Source organism: Solanum lycopersicum, chromosome 2, assembly GCF_036512215.1.
Source record: "Solanum lycopersicum chromosome 2, SLM_r2.1".
Classification (NCBI taxonomy): domain Eukaryota; kingdom Viridiplantae; phylum Streptophyta; class Magnoliopsida; order Solanales; family Solanaceae; genus Solanum; species Solanum lycopersicum.
Window position 1 is genome coordinate 61,129,524 of NC_090801.1, and position 19,722 is coordinate 61,149,245.

Consider the following 19,722-nt stretch of genomic DNA (forward strand, 5'->3'; position numbering starts at 1 on the left):
AAGTGTATCTTTTTTAAAAGTAATTACTTATATACATATATAACTAGTTGAATATACAAAAAAACTTAAAATATGAGTATAACAATACAAACTACCTTGATCAAGTTTTGTATAGAATAATTCATTGTGCAAACAACTATATACATGACATTCAAACAGGTAATTCTTACATATTAAGATGAATCTTTCATTCTGATTTTAAACAACTTGTAATATGATGAGAAAGAAAGATTTTTAAAAAAAATTATATGAAAAACTAAGAAGCATAATACGTATACAATTGTTGATGAAGGGGAAAAAAATAAAAATAGATTCATGGGTTTCCTGCGAAAATTGAGAGCAAGACAAAAGGAAGTTCATGAAATCTTATGAAATTTAAAATTCAAAATAGATTGGAGGAGTGGTTTTAGGAGAAAAACTATGTAATTGGGATAGGAGAGATAAATTGATTTTATATAAAATTATACATAAAATCATAAATGAGTTTTTTACAATTGGTATACAAGTCTTATGTCCCAAGTGTCGAGACAAGGCTCGATTCTCGGGTATTAGGAGTGGACCACCATTAGAAAAAATTGGGTCAAATTAGTGGATCATAACCAACCCATTTTTAGCCCAAGCATGAAGCAACTATTGGGTTGACTTTAACCCAACCTATTTGTGAATTCAACTCATTTTAACTTGATCAATTTCAAACATAATCCGCCCTTTTTGACACTTGACACCCCTAATTTGTGTATAATTAGGGGACATCTTTTTTCCATGGCAGATAAGGAAAAGCAAAAAGAAAAAAAGTATGCGATATGACAAAAGTAAAAACTGTACATAGGTTGGTGCATCTTTCTCTCATTTTATATCATTCTGCAGAAGTTAAAGAAGTTTTTGATTGTTGCATAATAAGTAGAAACAAATTTAACTTTGACAACGGACGCCGGAATCACTCCTAATGTGGCTCATCACATTTTACATTTGTCATTGCAAATATGGCCATACCCTTGATATGATACTTCCATTATACTACCTCTTCAAAACTGATGTATAATTCATGTACACACTACACTACATTTACTGAGATCATGCCAGAGGAATGCAAAAGTGAAAATACACATATCATGCAAGAAAGCAAGAAAGGAACTCATAAGCAAAAAACAGCAACATGTAGATTGAAGTATTCCGGTTATACTTTCACTAAAAACAGTAAGAACAAGGTAGAAATTAGAGGCATCAACAAGTTTTTAAGAGGCAACATAGAGTTATTATGGCTTGTAGTACTTGGTGGGTACAAAAGGCATCTTGGTAACCACCCCATCATAAGACTTTCCTCGAATCACAATCTTGACATTAGTCCCTGTCTTGTGGTTACCCGTTTTTACGTATCCCATTGCTATGTTCTTCTTCAGACAAGGGCTGAAACCACCACTGGTGATTTCTCCAATATTTTGTCCATTTGAATCTTGAATTTCACTGTGACTTCTAGGGGGTGGGCCTGAAGAGAAAAAGCCAACTCGCCTGATTTTAGGACCTTCTTCAATTTGCTTTAGTATTACCTCAGCACCAAGGAAGCCTCCTTCTGCCCTTCTTCTCTTCCCTATGGCCCATGTAAGCCCTGCCTCTACAGGTGTTGTGTGCTGCTCCATGTCATTACCATATAAGCACAATCCAGCCTCAAGACGAAGACTGTCACGAGCTCCTAAACCTGTTAACCGAATCTTCCCTTCTGATTTCTCAAGAAGAGCTTTTGCAAGATCAAGAGCATTTTCTGAAGGTACTGAAATTTCAAATCCATCTTCACCAGTATACCTGCTCAAAATACACATTATGTCAGAGGGGCTGTCGCAAGTCAAGATTACTTGTGCAAGGATCAAGTGCCAATCATACATCAGAAGTAGGAAATGATTGCATAAGAAAATAGCTCACTGAATGACAAGAAACATGGAGAAGTTACTTTATGGATACAGTTGCAGCTGTTTTACACATTATTGTGCAATAACAAAGGGGTATTCGACCATAACAGAAGCCAGGTTAACCCATTACTAAACAATTAAAGAAACTAACCGATGAAAATGCTTGGACCTTTTTTCATTTATCTGAAGTGATTCTGATTTTGAACTTTTTGAAAAAGTCTATCAAACTAAAGGATTGCTTTTTCTCGGGGCAGAGTCAGCACTCAATTTTGAAGAGGAAAGCAAGAGCAGAAGCATACCCTGTCCTTGTGAGGAAGCATGGTGCCCCATTGATATCCAAAACCCTGAATTCCCCAAAGTACATCTTGCTCAAATCATCTTTTGTCAGATATTGAAGAACTGGAGCAGCAAGGGGTCCCTGAACAAAAGAAATCGAGAAAAATAATCAGTAACTAGTGAAACAATCAAACAACTTAAAGAAGTGAAATGAAAAAACATTATTTCCTGAAAAGCAGAAAATGAAAGAGATTAATTATTTCCTGAAAAGCAGTAAAATGAAAGAAATTGTTTCCTGAAAATCAAAGACATTAGTTCGAGAGATGCATTGAAAGAAAATAAGATAATTAATTGTGGGGAAGATGAAGATTGTTTGGTAATATCTTGCAAGTTGCACATTCTTTTTGTTGGTTGAAGGAGTTGGGCTAGAGAGTGGGGTGGAAAAGCATTGCTAGCACAGAAGTGAGCCCCAAAACTGATGAAAATAAAGTTTTAGATAAGGAAGAAAGAACAGAAGAGTGAGGTATTAATATGCATGATTCGGCAATATTTGCACGAAGGGAAAGAAAATAACTTACTGCATCAAAAGAAAATAACTTAGTGATACAATGAGAAAAGGTCATCCGGAAAGTATATTCTTTTGGATCTATACATTATCACCAGATATGATCAAGTGCAAATTACCTTAAGCTAGAAAAATCCCACGCTTCTACAGATAGTCTGAAATTCTATGAGCTTAATATTTTTGACATTCTGTATCCACTGGGATGTTGGATATCACTTTCTCATATCCTTGACTATTAAAGCACCCTTTTCAATCTTTGATCGGTTCTTAGTGCATGGGATTAGCATTATTACTTACTTCATAATAAGAGAATATTTATATAAAGCATATAGCATGTCAAATTGTTGGAAAGAACAAGCTAACCTGAAGGGCTAAAAGCGATCTCTCATCATGGATGTGCCATGAAACATCACCGCCTTTTGACTTGAATGATTTCATGTGCTCCTCAATGTGTGCAAGATCCTTGTCCCTGCAACCCGCATTTACAACAAGGTAGATGTGATCATCAGTCACCTTGGTGACCACTGAATCATCAATTGCACCTCCCTTCTCATTTGTGAAGACTGTGAGACTACCAGTCCCAGGAGCAAGCCCAGCAACATCAGCAACAACAAGCTTTTCCAGGAAAGGGATAGTATCTTTCCCCTTGAGGCTTAGCCCACACATATGAGAAACATCAAAGAGACTACCATTCTCCCTACAATTTACTGTTGAGTCCATAATTGAGTCCTTATACTGGATAGGCATACTCCAACCAGCGAAAGGCACCATCTTTCCCCCATTGACAACATGGAAGTCATACAGAACAGTCTTCTTCAGATCAGCATCTGAAGCAAAGCATCTACGACCAATAGTCTTCTTATCAGCCTGAGCCAGACGTCTGGTGATCGATTGTCCAAGTTGCCACAATCCTCCCCTCATCTTTCCAAATAGTCTGACCAGTTTACAGACAAATCATCCACACAATAAGATTCATCATTTTTCAATGCAAAAAAATTGAATCCATCTAATTTTCAAAAATATCAAAATCATACTGAGAAACTGTCAAAAACACCATTTCCAGTAGTGCCAAGAATAAACAGAAAGCCAGAACATGTGAATAATCATAACCAACTTCTAAATCATCTAGGAATGCAAAACTTTCTGTGTGAACTTTTTTTCTGGATAAGTATTCAATAATTTAGCTTTTCATGAGACATTTTATAAAAGAATGGTCAAAATGTCAATAGCTAAAGTAAAAGAAGAACTTAAAGAGCATATAAACTTTCACAAACAGATGGATTAATCCGTTTGATTCAATAACATTCAGTAGTATTCTTTCTTAACTCCTTTATCCATCCTAAATCACATCAGAACTTCTTAATGTTGAACTCCCAGAACCAACCACTTTAGAATAGTTCCACTTTCTTGATGTAATTTAGCCTATCCTAGGATTATTATAACAACATTAAATCAATCAGGGCCAATTGTTTTTATCTGTTTGAAGGTGGAGGAACTCCATGAAAGTTCAATTTAGTGTGAAAATTTGGACAACATTCAGCAGTTCAGATCCAAATAGAATGATCTATAAGGTGATACAATGACAGATCTCTGAAAGAGAGAACAAAAAAAAAAATACAATCTTGTGTTTCAAGATTAATGGTAATTACATGAGAAGAATTGAAGAAGAGATAATCCGAAGACTTACCACCTTTCAAAAAGATTGAATCTTTTTGTATTCTTGAAAAGATAAATCTGAGAGCTTATAAGAGTTTATTACTCATACCAACTGATAAAATGACAAGGCCTTTTTATCTGATAAATACCAATCTTGGTGTTGGTGGTAGGCAACAAGGAAAAATATATTTTTAATATTTATATTTTTTAAATAATTAAAAAAAAAAAAAAGAGAAAAGATTTGTTGGTGGTGAAGAGTGGGTGGAGGAGGCTTTCTATTACAAATAGAGAACTCATCTTTAGTGAGTGGTAGGAATTTGGATACTCCCTCTCTCTCCTTCACCTTTTGGATTTGGTTCTTTGGTTGGTATGGGTGGTATTTTCATTCTTTCACAAGCCCTTTAACTCTAATTCTTTTTCATTTATCAATCGAATTTATGTCTAATCATGTAAAAATTTCTTAAAAAATGAAGTCATTTCTTATTACGATAGAAAACTATAACTTTCAATTAGAGTATTAGTCATAAGACACAAAAATAAATTAAAGACCAACACAAAATAAGATAAAAAGCCTAGACGAGCCTTTTCTCTTTTTTGGGGTACTTTTGATTCCTGTGTTGGGCTCCAAACTTATAACTCTGTTTCTATTTAGAAGAAATCTGAGGGCTGGGCTTTTAAGCCTCAAAGCTCACAACTAGTTTGCCTTCAAGCCCACATGAGAAATCAGTGTTCTCAAGGCCCAAATCAGAGCGTCACCTCCAATATTCTTCTTAAAATAATTCTTTTTGTAAATAGATTCCTCACAAAGTTTATTACAAGTAGGCAAATAAAATAAAATGGACTCCATTGTCTAACAATTAGCAATTGTTGTCTTCTGTTTAAATATTTGTATAGTGCATTTACATTCAATGAATAAAAATATTCTTTTTAATTTGGACTTTTCAAAATTGGAGTTATGTTTGACCATTATTTTTTATTTATTACATGTATTTTTAAAAAGAAGTATAAAATATGATTTAAACAAGTATTTTTTTTAAAAAAACAAAAAATTTAAAGGAAAAATGACCTACAAATTTGGCTGTTTTAGATGGTCCCACGCAACGTGTGCCAAAATTAGAAGCAGATTCACCAAATTGGTCTCAATGTAATGGAAGTCAAAGAAGCTAGTGAGTAAAGTATAAAGATCGAATCTGTTCGTCTTCTCAAATCTTGAAGGTGAACAAAGTGAAGGAAGACAAGGAAGAATGGGGTCGATAGCGAAAAAGGGTCTCCAACAGTACTTGCTACAGCTTCAGCAACACCCTTTACGAACAAAGGTCAAACCTTTTACCCAATTTCTTTTACCAATCTTTTTGTTTCTCTTTCAACTTCTTTTTCTTGATTTGTGAAGAGCGGTTTCTGGATATTTTGAATTGTTTGCCCAATTGTGATGTGGGTCTTATTTAATTTGTCGAGAAGTTGCTATTTTGATACAAAGATTTCATCTTTTTCCCCTGCATTTTCATGAAGTTTTTGCCAACTTTGCTGAAGTTTTAGCAGAATTGGTACTCGATGAATCTATGATAGTTGAATCCTAAATGGCAGGCAATAACGGCGGGAGTGTTGTCGGCGATCAGTGATTTAGTGGCTCAGAAGATCACTGGCATTCAGAAGCTTCAAGTTAGACGCCTTCTTCTCAAAGTGGTACGGCTCCTCTACCTTCTATTTGCAGAGGTTTATATTTTCTAGTACTAAAAAATATATTTGTGGTAGAATGGAGGTCATAATTGCAATTTGTAAGCACTCCCATGGTTGCATTTACGTATCTGAGCTTGAGTACGATGACTTAGTAAACTTCATGATACTTTTAACGATTTTTTTCCTCCGGTTCAGAAAGAAGTAGCAGTAAAGTTTCATATACTGGCCTGAGTGCCTCATGTTTGGTTTAGAGGTTTGCTGTCTGTGTCTTTTCATTAAAAATTCGCTTGGTTCTGTAACACTAGTACACTACCTTAGACCCTAGTCTCTTTCATTGCTTTCTGATGATGGTGTTAACCGGCCAGTTTATGTGCATCTACTAATACTCCAGGAAGCATGATATAACCCATAATTACTTGTTTTTGTAAACCTGTCTATCAAGGTTAGAAGATAGAACAAACACTCGATGTTGCAGCTTGGAATATAGAACTCCTATGCCTCGATTACTCAGCCTTAAACCATGGTATCTTTTATGTAATACCAAGTATAAATCAATTATAGCCTCTAACTGAATCAGATACAGAAACTAAATATAAAAAGCAAACTAATGCAGTGTTAACATGCTCTCTGGCTTGGATGGAAGTGGTAATTAAAAATGTAACCCAATGCAATGTGATCAGCTTTTCTCAAATTTTTCTTAAAAAAACAGGATTAACATGCCAAAAAGATGGCTTTATTTTTTTGTTCTAGAGAATCCCAACCCAATTTCTTTCGGTTTTGGGTAAATATTTCGGTTGCCATCTAGGGTTGAATGGGTAAGTTTATATCAGATTCTAGTGTTTCTTCTGAATGAAAATTTTACAACTTACGGGAAGAAGTGTTTTGGTTATGAGCCACAAAGGATGTTACAGATATATTTCTTCTTTTGCGTGAAATGTCTTTACTCATACTGGTCCTACTGCACAAAGGCTTCTGCACTGAGTATTGGACGGTAGCCTCTGTTGCGTTAAAGAGGTGCTATTTCTGGCTAATCCTTTAATTTTCTATTTAGATTGTCAAATTTGAAAACTGGAGTGAGATATTTCAAGTTGGAACTGTAGCATGTGGAATATTATTTCTTGTCACACCACGGACTTAGAAAATTAGGAGTCAGAAGAAAGGGAAGTGTTTCAAAAAATTGACAACTAACTAGTATGGAGTGCTACTTGAATTAGCTTTAATATCTTGAGTTGCTTTGAAGATTTGTCTTTGAGGCTTGAGAATCTGAATACTGAGCAAGTAGTTGGCAGTGAGCATACAAAGTAAAAGTTCATCTCCTGGCTAACATTAGTCACGACGAGTGAATGGATACAGAGGATTCATACAACCGACCCCAATTAGCTTGTTATTTAGGCAGAATTGTTGTGGGGGTAGGTTAAGTTTAGTTGCAATTATGTGTCAATTTCTCTTCAATTTCAGCGTTATTACTGACACTTGCATGGCAAAATCATTTGATTCAGTTGGTATCACGTGTTTCATATTCCTCTACTTTGTGAATAAGTTGGTATTTGGGATGTCATCATCTGCTTCACCTGTAACTACATGCAGCTTTTTGGTGTTGCCTATCTTGGACCATTTGGGCATTTTCTTCACTTATTACTGGACAAACTTTTCAAGGGGAAGAAAGACAAGAGTACAGTTGCCAAAAAGGTACTAAACCCTCTTTTCTTTGGATGATTTAGTATGCTTCACGAAATAGGATAGGGTATCTTGTACATGGATGTTACACATTACCTTGTACTCTATGGATGTGATCTACCTCCTACATGGATCTATATCAATAGAACTGCTTGACTGTATACTCATGACGTGATAAATTGCTAAACTTGCCTACTTGAATTTAGCACTTGTTTATTGTTTTGCTAAATAATATTACCAGATAGAGAAAGAAGTAAAGAAGTAAATAAACAGTGAGCTGATAAATATACAAGAATGTGAACTTGCATATTGATTATTTCAGGTGTTGCTGGAACAAATTACTGTGTCACCCTGGAATAACTTGCTTTTCATGGTTTACTATGGAATGGTTATTGAAAGTGAGTTTTCTTTTGAGTTACCACTGTCTTTAACATTCTGACATATAAACTATTGCATGGTATATATTATCACGCCAAAACTCAACATCATGTTGTACAACCAAATGTCAAGTAGATAAAACTGTCCTTGAGCAATCAAATTAGGATTGTTATCTAAGAACTCAAAGGGGCTGATGAAAGTCATAACCTTCAATTTAAAAGAGTTACAACAGCAACACACATTTTATTCATGTGGCAAAAAGAAAAAAAGGAAACAAAATGTTATCTTTTGAATTCAGTTTTATCAAAAGCATTTCATCTACAGAAACACATTGTTTTGTTACTAAAATTATTCAATTTGCATGTTCAAACAGTTTATCTCTTTAAACCCTTACAATTGTACAAAGCTTGATAAGGTACTTAGTTTTTGCCTTGTGAAAGCCTCAAATCCTTGATTTATGTTTCTAGTTTAACAAAAATGTTGCGTAATTATTTCCCATTTCTCTTCTTTGGACCTTGTGGGAAATATCCTTAAAATGAGGAGATCACTGAAAACAGTCTCTACTTTACTTCAATGAGTGTTTTATTCAAATAAATATTTATATTATGTTTTGCTGGGTAAAAAGAGAGACGGTGTGAGTAGAGGAAGTTTAAAAAGAAAAGTCATATGAGGTTTTCTACATTTTATTACTGACAAAGTAATAAAGGAGATTTTGAACTCTCTGAAAGAGGGACTGAAAATGTTGTACCACTCATCCATAAACTAGTGAATGGAGGAATTTTACCTTCCATCCTATCCTAGAAACAGTTAAAAGAGATGATGATGCTCCATTAAAAGGAACTAAACCATGAGTTTCTCATTTTCGTACAAGTTTCTTCTCCTTCGTCGAGCCATATTTAGTACAAGTTTTTGAAGGCTGCTGGAATGGAACTTATAAGAGTCTGGCTCATTTAAGTTTGCTTGCCTTTCATTAGCTAGAGGTAAGATTATCTACACACGGAACAACATATTTGACTGAATATGCAATATTATCTTTTATTTTGCACAGAAAGACCCTGGATCCAGGTGAAATCTAATATCAAGAGAGAATATCCAAAAGTGCAGTATACGGCGTGGGCGGTTAGTCAAATTTGCCCTCTTCCAAGTTCAATGTTTTTTGTTCTATTCTTCAGTGAATGCTGAGTAATTGTTTATAAATGTGCAGTTTTGGCCAGTTGTTGGGTGGGTAAATCACTTGTATGTTCCTCTGCAATTAAGAGTAGTCTTTCACAGCATTATTGCATGTTGCTGGTATGCACCGCAATTTCCCTTCTTGTTACTGTTTCTGCTACTGTCAAACATGTTCCATCTCTATGATTCCACAGTGTTGTGATGTTGTCTTTTATCAATTTGTAGGGGAATATTTTTGAATCTACGTGCAAGGTCGATGGTCTTGAAAAAGGCTTGAAATCCTCCAAGTTGATATATGAACATGGAAACATCTCCTTGTGTTAGTTGAATTGAAAATGGTAGCTTGGAATTGCTTATTCTGTTTTGATTTTCATGTTTTCGCTGATTCCTTCAGAACCAAGACAAAGTTCATTTAGCGATAAATTGGTTGTTGTCCCTTTTCATTGGGCAAGTGCATAGGCAGAATGTTGCACCCATGGTAATGTGAAAAGTTGTCTGTTAGGAAAAAAAAAACAATGCTTTTCAAATGTGACTTAAAAAAACAAGATTGTGGCAAGTGATGACAGTGAATTATGTTTCACAATTCAACATTGTTAATGTGGCCATATTACTTTGGCATTTGGCCAAATTGAAACTGAGTTGATGTTATTTGTATACCAAGTCCTGGATCAAGGATGGTTACATCAGAATATCAAATGATGAAACATCAAAGTGCGTTTCTCTAAACTTTTTCAATCAATTTTTTGGACTGTCTACATGAGAATTTCCCACACTACTTTTCAACAACAATTTGCATAGTAGTAATGGTGTTGGTCAATTAAACCTTTCACATTATGTGACATTTCAGAAAAAAACGAAAATCATTTACATATTGTGTCCCTCATGCCAACCCTAATTACATTTTAGTGTTCGAATCAATAGGTTAGACATTTGAGAGAGAGATATAAACAGAGCTTTCCACATATGTATTGAGCTAGAATTTTAGCTGAGGTAGTAAAAGGTCAACACGGTCACACTAGTAGTGGAGCTGAACTGAACTGAACATGAGGTATATTAAACTCAAAAATGCTTTTAGGAAAGTAAAAACTGATGAGCTTTGCGATTTCAACAGTGGCTGGCTGGTAATAAGAATTTTCTGATATTTGAAATAGAGTTGAGTATATTTGACAGGTTCAAATTTGAATTGACAACTACTCATATTATATGTCCAAATTTGGATTTATATGATTTTTTGAAACTAAACTATTCTAAAATTTCACAAAAATGAAAATCCATGTGTTTCAAATTTCAACACTTAAGTTCAAGTTTTTGGAATTTTTTTTAAAAATGTGTACTCATTTGTTTTTTAGGTTTCGGGAGGTTAATCATATAAAATACTATGTTATTTTATTTAATACATATTCACCTTAATAAATAGTAAACTCCCAACATTTTCTACTTGAAATTGATACACATAATTAATAGAGATAGACATATTTTATGTAGTTAACTTAATTATCTAACAGAAAAATGATACACGCACAAAAGTTTACGCGTAATTTGAACCCACAAAATTCAAAATAAAAACGTATGCAATAGACGAATGATAATGTACACAGAGCTGTCAATATGGGCTAGCCCATTCCAACTTTCGTGTGGGCCAGAAAATGGTTGGCTCAACCTACAAGTACGTTGGCTATAGGCTTGCTAGGCCAGCCTACTTTTTTAAAAAAAATTATATTTTTTATAATTATTAAATTAAATGATAAATTATAATTTCAAATATTATCATAAATATCAACAAAACAATATTACATGATGTTAATATTAGTACTTGTCAATTAAATCCACAAATAAAATTATCTTCATAATATTTATTAAGTTTTTTTTTCAAGTAAAAGTATAACTAGATATAAATATTAAATTAATTGTTTTGAGTTTAAATTCTCTTTAATTTTAAATTTTAATATTATATTATATTTTTAATTAATTTTTATTGGCCCACGGGCTGATCCTACTGATATATCTCAAATCCTACAAATCAGCAGACTTATTCAGGTCGGGCTAAAAAGTTTTTTTTTTAGATGAGCTTCAAAAATCTTAGTCCAACCCTATTAAATCTCAAATTAGGCCAGACCGGCCCAACAGGATTAACCACCAGCTCTAAACACACATAACCTGCTGAACATAAACTGCTGGAACGAAACTTGGTTCACATGTGAAATTTAGGAGAACGACTATGTATTAAGCCATAAAACAACACAAGGGGTTTGTTAACACGTAAATCTTCCTACATGGTGTGCCAACTGCCCAACTCAGTATGAGTAATTGTATTAGCAATGTCTTTTTTATATCAAACTAATTTTTTGATAAATGCGTTGCACGTGATTATCAATTTAAAAAATATATGATATGAAAAATAGTATTGTTTATTTAAGTGAAAATTTAAATAATAAGATTTGAAAAAAAAAGATGTTGCAGATTTTTTTATGAATGTTCAATTTGAATCACCATATAAATCTCTCATTCACATAAACCTATAAAGATGATCAAGAAAAAATTTTATTAGTTAAATGCAATTATATATATATTTATGTATATTTTATGAGGTTGAATCATGTAATTAGTCTTATCTCACTAATATTACCTTATAAATAATATTTGATTAGTATTTTTCTTGTCATCTAACCTAATGTGTTTTTCATGTGTATTGTTAAATTGTTTAGATATCAAATAAACATGTGAAGAGAACAACTATATTTTATATATTCACATATTTTACATTTGTTTGAGTTTTTTTTGTTAAAATAAAACTTGGAACATATTAAAATAATATATTTTCAAGTTAGGAGATCTCCTTGATAATAAATTTGTGACATATACAATACTTTAGTTTAAAAACAAATACCTACTTATAAATATATGTTTTCATTAATAAAAATATTTATCTTATAAAATTAGCTATTAAATAAATAATAAAAATTAAATTTATACTAACTTCAGGTGACATTACTACAAGTCATATGAATTTTTTTCGTCTAAAATACTAAATCATTAAGAAATAGTAAATATGTAAAATAAAAGACAATTTTATATAGTAATACTATTTTGAAGCACACTTCTGGAAGTCTAAATCACATGAGTAACATTGAAAAATAAAGTCGTTCTTTTGTCTTGAGCATCAAAAACAAATCGTGAATATTCTCTAAATTTTGAAAGAAGTTATTCAGAAGCATATATCTAAATCACAAGAGAATTGTTAACAAGAAAATAAATGAATTTATACTACATCATGTTAACTTTATATATTGGAACATTACATTCTCGTGTGTATATTAAGCTAAAAAATTAACTATTATATCATTAAAATTAGAGATAAGTGTCAAAACATACTTAAATTATTCACTTTTTTGAGTTGCATACCTAAACTATTGAGAGAATGAGTTACATACCTCGACTATCACTTTTTAATTTGACAAACACAACCTCAGTGGTGTGTGTAATGCACTTTCTCTTTTATTTGAAAAAACCTTGACATATGACATTCCACATGGATTAAAATTAAATAATGAAATATTAATATTAATTTAGAAATTAAAAATTAAATTTTTACTATTCATATAAAAAATTAAATTACTTTTCTTACCCCACTACACCACCTCCTCCACGTATCCCCCCCCCCTCCAAACAACCCCCATCCTTTTTTTTTTTTAAAAGTCATTTATAAAATATTTTTAAAAATTTCATACTTCATCCTCCCCTCCCCCTCAAAAAAAAAAAAAAACACCCATTCATCCTCCCCCCCCCCCAAATAGAAATTGATTTTATTTTATTTTTAAAAAATAAAAATCTATTCCATCCTAATTAATCCTTCACTCCTAATTTTTTTTTTTTACATTTTTCTCATTTTGTGTTAAATATACACGTACATATATTTTTAGAAAAAAAAAATACACTAGTGCACCGAATATAACATAAATAACTAAAAATTTAAAAAGTCTTGTGGCGGCAAGTAAAAATATTTTCGATATGTATATCTAAACACTGAAAAAAAAATTGAAAGCAGAGGGTTAAGTGGGATGGGTAGAATTATTTTTAAGAAAATAAAATAATATCTAAATTAGTATTTAAGGAGGGGGAGGGGATGAGTAAAAAATGAAATATATTTATAAAGAAATTTAAACAAAATAAAAACTTAAAAAATGGTTTTTAATGATAATATTATTTTATAAAAGAAAATATTATCTTTTTTATAATACTTTTAAAATAAAATAAAATAAAGAAAATATTGTTTTTTATAATAGTTTTTAATTTTTAATTTTAACCAATACTAATAATTTAGTTATTTTTTGTCAAGATTAAATGTTGTCTAGGTGGAGTGTGATGTGGAAATTCTTTAAAATAAAAGAGAGAGTGTATTACACATACTATGATGAGAGTGATATAAGAGAGAGAGGTGTGTTTCTCAAACTAAAAAGTGATAGTTTAGACATGAAACTCATAGGTGTGTTTTTGACACTTATATCTTAAAATTAAATTATTTTCCTCAAGTACTCAAGGATATATAATATACCCTCTTAGGATAGAACGACTTACTTCAACAGAATAGTGGTACTTCACATACCGCTAAACTTTGAAATCACTCGACGACAATAAATTTAATTTGCAAGAAGAAGAGAAAAAAATATGGTTGAAAAATAAGAGGAAGTCCCTATATGTATTGCAGGAAAGGGTAGTATAAAAAAATATTTTTCGTATCTTATATGAAAATCATGATCTTTCCGAGAAGTCACAACACTTTGAAAAAGTCACAACTTAACGAAAAAATTACAACTTTTTGGAAAAGTCATTACTCTGTGGAAAAATCACATCTCATAGATAAATCACGACCCTTTGAGAAAAGCCACATCTTATTGAAAAACTCACAACTTATCGAAAAAATCAAAACCTAAGTTAGGAATATTATAGTAATTTAACATTGAAGTTAGGAGTTCATGCTTATAAGGTAATATAATATAATAATAATATAATTATACACAAATTATTATAATTAATTGTATATTTTTTTCTCATCTATTTATTATTTATTGCTATTTGCAACTGATTGGCTACTTGTATAAGTTTTTCATTAACAAGAATAATTCTTAATTTGACGAAATTAATATGGTTCACTCTTTAATTATATTTATGCCAAGTATCATCACCCATGAAATACCTAATTGGATACACGGATTAAGAGTTGATTAGGTCTTAATTATATAATTTTCCTATATTGAAAGTCAATAAGAGTAAGTACAATCAGAGGCCTAGCCAAAATAAGAAATATTCTTCTTAGCCATGTTATACCCATTCAATTCAAACTTTGAATAACGTATAAAACATACTATTATTTCCCCTTTTATAATAATCCAGTCAAATCAATCTTATTTCTGTTAACTACTATCCCTATAATAATAATAATAATCTATCTATATATATACACGTCCCATGTTCATATCATAATAATATTCATAAATCAAAAACTCAACTTTAGGTTTTGTCCTCTTTGTTTTTCAATCCATTAATATCATAACAAAAACGATGACAATCGTTCTTCAATCGTCTAATTTATTGAATTCATCAACATCATGTAGAAGGGGATTGATCAGAGGGAATACTAATATCTCGAATAATCAGACATTTAAAATCTCTCTGCCTAAGCTTCAAAGAAGAGCTAGATTAGCACAGGAACAAGAGTTGATTAGTGTGTTCTCAACAAATGGTAGCCCCATTGAGAAACGAATTAGCCCTTCAAGAAGAAGGGATCCACTGATGATTGAGAAGCTTTACGCGATCAAGGAGGCAGTTGCGGATAGAGTGGAGATGCATAGAAATATTGGGGAACAGAGGAGTCAATGGAACAGTATGCTTTTGACATCTATTAATGGGATTACTCTAGCTGCTGCTACAATGGTTGGAATTGCAGCTAGTAGTAGTGGTGATTCTGTTTTGGGACTAAATATGTCATCCACTTTGATGTATTTGGCTGCTACTGGTATGTTGGTGGCCATGAACCAAATTCAGCCATCACAATTAGCTGAAGAACAAAGAAATGCAGCTAGGTTGTTTCAGGCTCTGCATAACCAAATCGAAACAACTTTATCAATTGGTAACCCTTCGAGTGTTGATGTCAAAGAAGCTATGGACAGAGTATTGGCTCTTGACAAGGCTTATCCATTACCACTTATTGGAGTAATGCTAGAGAAATTTCCATCTTCTGTGGAACCTGCTGTTTGGTGGCCTCAACAACGTCGAAGACAGACAAAGAGTGTCAACAACGACCATTGGAACGGATGGAATAGTAAACAGGAGGAGGAAATGAAGGAAATAATGGGCGTATTAGGCAGAAAAGACCAAGAAGAATACATTAGGCTGGGGGAAAAGGCGTTGAAATTGAACAAGTTTTTAGCCATGTCCGGTCCATTGCTCACGGGCTTAGCAGCAGTTGGCTCTGCATTTGCAGATCATTCTCCTCATGGATCATGGGCGGCCATGCTTGGAATTGTTGGCGGCGCGTTGGCAAGTGTAGTTAACACAGTAGAGCATGGTGGACAAGTTGGAATGGTATTTGAGATGTATAGGAGCAACGCTGGTTTCTTCCAGTACATGCAAGAATCTATTGAATCAAACTTGAGAGAAACAGAAATGCAGAGAAGAGAAAATGGTGAAGTGTTTGAATTGAAGCTGGCTTTGAAATTAGGAAGGAGCTTATCAGATCTAAGAAATCTTGCTGCTGCTTCTTTATCAAAGGGAGAAGAAATCGACGAATTTGGGAGCAAGCTTTTCTAAGTTTTAACTGTTTAGTGTATAATGCATTGGCAAAATACAGTAGTACAGATTAATGTTTATGCAAATAGGACTAACTCATTTCTTTGTAGGAGTTTACAAGTTGCACAGTAAAGGGCAAGCTTGTATGATTCTTAATTATTATTTTTTGACTCTATACAAGATCCTTTCAATTGTTGACTCATTCTTTCTATTCAAATGTTAATTGCTTATAACAGTTACTCATCGATCAGTTCATCAATCTCTTTTGGTTCAACTGTTCTCTTTGACTTCAAACTTTAATTACGCATTGAAAATGAGAGAACCAAAACACATCCTGTGTGCTTCACTAGTGATCAACAGAAGACTAAGTTTGAAACTTCAAATTAAAAAAAGAGAAGACAAGTGGATATGTGATTCGACTGAGTATAGAACTTAACGGGCGTGGTGAAACTGCGAGGCCTCTATCAGAGGGCAGGAAGTTTTAAAGAATGATCGAGAAATATTTGAAGAAGGGCAGGCTGATGAGGACGGGCCAAAGTAATGACCATCCTTAGCTCAATCTCACATCGGGGAGGTCTTTATGAGGCATATTGCCTGTTTATATAGTTTGTAACTCATAACAAAAATCGTACCAATACGTACATAACCGTTGGCAATTAATTCAAATGAGAACCGTGGCAATAGGTCAACGTATGGCTACGGTTATATGAACTGCCGCACAGAATTGTAGCAATAGCTCTATTGCTACGCTATCTGTTGTAGCGGTTGATGTAACCGTAGCCTTAGACCTATGGTTACGGTAGTAATGTCAATTGCAATAATAGGTGAACCGCGACAGTAGACCAAATTTCTAGTAGTGTGTTATAAATCAGTAGCTCATGCTTTAGTCGTTAGAGTGTAGTGGTTGGTTGGGTAGTATATAGTAATACAATACCCCTCCAGTAAAGATGACAATATTTCTTAATTTAAATAATTTATTATCTTTCAAATAAAATATATGATAGAACTTAATTTATGTCGATTAACCGTTTTAAAAGTATTTGACTGGTTCAAATAGGTTATCACCTGCAAATTCTATAGGTTATTAATTAGCTCATATCCAATGTAAACATTCATCCGTAGGCGGCCAACGGCTGACAAATATTTTTTAAATTTTAGAAAAGTACTTTTGGAAAACAATAATTTGTGTTAGGTAAATTTATTTTTAAAAAATGTTCTTCTTTTAAGTAAATTGTGTTTGTACTAATTTTTTTAATAAGTGTTTTTAGAGTCAAATAACAAAAAAAGACAAGTATATCGATATACTCTTAATAGTAAAATTATTTTATAGAGAGAAACTATGTTAGATATCTATTTTAAAATTTTTATTTTATTTTTATTAAATAAAATTAAAATGTACATATTCTAATTTTCGATCAATATTAAAGGAGTATTTTTTTGGGATGGCTAATTTAATTGCTTTTTTTCTTGTCTTACAAAAAATATTATTGTTATTTTTTTCCCTAATTCTACAAAATAATGCGTAAAATAATATATCAAATAATAATATATTGACATTAACAGCACAAGAAAACTGTAAATTACATGAGGATTTTCCTAAGAATTAATATAAAATTTGCAGGAAAATAACATTCTTACGAATTTACATACTAATCCTCAAGAAAATCCCTAAAGAATTCTCTTAGTGTAAGATAACATAAGTATAAAAATAATAAATAAAATTCTTAAAGTGAAACTTATGAGATATGTTAATTAACTAATAAAAGATACACAGGTAAATATATATATATATTAGTCTCGAAAAAGATAATTCATTTTTGCTTCTGATTTGATTTTTTTTGGAAAGTAGAATTTTTTAAACTTTTCCTCAACATTTATCATGTAAAAAACAATTTTATTAATTTACCTTAATACATGATTCTTTTTGAAAAAAATAGTTTCTTATTACTTTTGACCCGTTCAACAACAGTCACTTACTCTAAGTCTCTAAGGCCTTTAGTAGGCTAGGAAAGGGTCGTTAATGGGCTTGCGCACGAAAAATGGCATAGAAGAAGTGGATTTAGCCCAATATATATGCATACGCATGAGATATACATAATACATGCCTAAAGATAATGTCATTAATACGCTTCAAACTTCTTAACTACTATCTCTGTCAATTATTATTTGTCATGATTTTTGTTTTTAGAGTTAAATTACAAAAAATTTGAGTAACATTTTAAAGATGTATTTTTTCATCATATTGATAAGCAAAAAAATTACAATTTATAGTACTTTTAATATATTTTTTGATATCTATATTTTTTATTTAAAATATTGAATCAATGTAATCTAATTTAACTTTGAAAATTAGTCAAATTGACTTTGAAAAAACGCAACGTGATAAATAAAAGTAGACCGAAAGAGTAATATCACGAGACGGGACTCCCGAAGTGGAGTCCAACATGTGTCGTAAATACCATCAATTTTTAACTCTTTCAGTTACCTTCTTTTACTTCTTGTTTGAGGATGAACGCATGTTTTAGTGATAGATAATTTAATGTTCCATTTCTTCAGAAATTACTTTTATGTGTGAAATGACCAACTTCCTTTCCTTCACTGTTCCTGCTTATTATATGTTCTAGGAATGATTAGTCCCCGATGCTATCGGGTGAGATTTTGGTGTATTTGAGCCTTTTGAGTTGAGTTATTTTGAAATGATTGACTTTGGTCAAAACTTTGTGATTCGAGCGTTGAACGGGGGTTCTATTAGTTTAATTGAGTATGGAACATTGAGTTTGGCTTAGTAGAGTTGTCAATTAGAGTCTTATGACCTTATATCGTGATTTGGATATTTAGGCAAAAAATTAAATTCTTAATCTAAATGAGTTTTGAGGGGATATTTTGATCATAACAATATCTTTTTTTTCTCGAAATTTAACGTTCTCATTGATTCTGAAACATGTTTTATAAAGAATTTTCACTATTGATTTGTATTAATAGAACTCCTGATGAATTTCGAAGATCAAAAATATATTTTAAAGTTTGCTAATCGATGCACATTTTTAGGGAGAGAAATATAGACCTTTAACGACGGAAATTCCTCATTGTTCTCTAAAGCAGGAGTACATGATTTCTATTTGTATTTGGTTAGCATTGACATAATTGCAACTTCCTTCGTGTTATGTCCAGTCATATTTTAAAATAATACATGATCAAAGTGAAAAAAGATAAAATAACAAAATGGAATTATTAAGTATACGCACTTCCCATCGCATATTACATACGTAAACCTTTAATTTTGGAAATAAATAATATTTAACTCTTAAATTTAAATAATTACAATTAATTAATATATACATCCTAAGATTATATATGTTGATCTTTATTAAAGCCAATGATCTAATCAAAGGCGGATCCTAAATTTCAAAGTTGTGGGTGTCATATGTTATGTTCATCAAATTAATCAAATATTAATCTATTTTAGGCCTTGTAAATAGGAGTCCGGAGTCTAGAGGGCAAAAAAAATTAGAAAAAATTTCAAAGGGGTACAATAAAAAAAAATTCTAACCAAAGGGGAAACTGTAGCGATTTATTTTAACGGCGTTAAGCGAAATCGCTCCTCTAGGAGCGATTGATTTTTTTTTTTTGAAA

General features: G+C 32.1%; 3 protein-coding genes across 4 annotated transcripts; 2 read left to right on the forward strand and 1 right to left on the reverse strand.

Moving 5' to 3' along the window:
* Nucleotides 1-1,138: 1,138 nt before the first annotated feature.
* Nucleotides 1,139-4,884, reverse strand: LOC101249137 (aminomethyltransferase, mitochondrial). 2 transcript variants are annotated; one of them, XM_004232650.4, is made up of 4 exons: nucleotides 4,433-4,884; nucleotides 3,109-3,679; nucleotides 2,204-2,322; nucleotides 1,139-1,800 (listed from the first exon to the last, which is right to left on the reverse strand). In XM_004232650.4, the coding sequence occupies exons 2-4, from the start codon at nucleotides 3,664-3,666 to the stop codon at nucleotides 1,257-1,259; spliced, it is 1,221 nt and encodes a 406-aa protein (XP_004232698.1). In that variant the 5' UTR covers nucleotides 3,667-3,679; nucleotides 4,433-4,884; the 3' UTR covers nucleotides 1,139-1,256. The 2 variants fall into 2 exon arrangements, with proteins under 2 accessions (XP_004232698.1, XP_010316580.1); XM_010318278.4 differs by having other exon boundaries at nucleotides 4,436-4,683.
* A 588-nt stretch (nucleotides 4,885-5,472) lies between these two features.
* LOC101248834 (peroxisomal membrane protein PMP22) lies at nucleotides 5,473-9,886 on the forward strand. Its single transcript, XM_004232649.5, has 7 exons — nucleotides 5,473-5,717; nucleotides 5,986-6,084; nucleotides 7,666-7,767; nucleotides 8,078-8,153; nucleotides 9,182-9,252; nucleotides 9,338-9,423; nucleotides 9,529-9,886. Exons 1-7 carry the CDS (start codon nucleotides 5,646-5,648, stop codon nucleotides 9,578-9,580), a joined length of 558 nt encoding a protein of 185 aa, XP_004232697.1. The 5' UTR covers nucleotides 5,473-5,645; the 3' UTR covers nucleotides 9,581-9,886.
* A 4,899-nt stretch (nucleotides 9,887-14,785) lies between these two features.
* On the forward strand, nucleotides 14,786-16,291 carry LOC101256350 (probable F-box protein At4g22030). The gene has a single exon (XM_004233741.5). It carries the CDS (start codon nucleotides 14,863-14,865, stop codon nucleotides 16,108-16,110), a length of 1,248 nt encoding a protein of 415 aa, XP_004233789.1. The 5' UTR covers nucleotides 14,786-14,862; the 3' UTR covers nucleotides 16,111-16,291.
* Nucleotides 16,292-19,722: the final 3,431 nt, after the last annotated feature.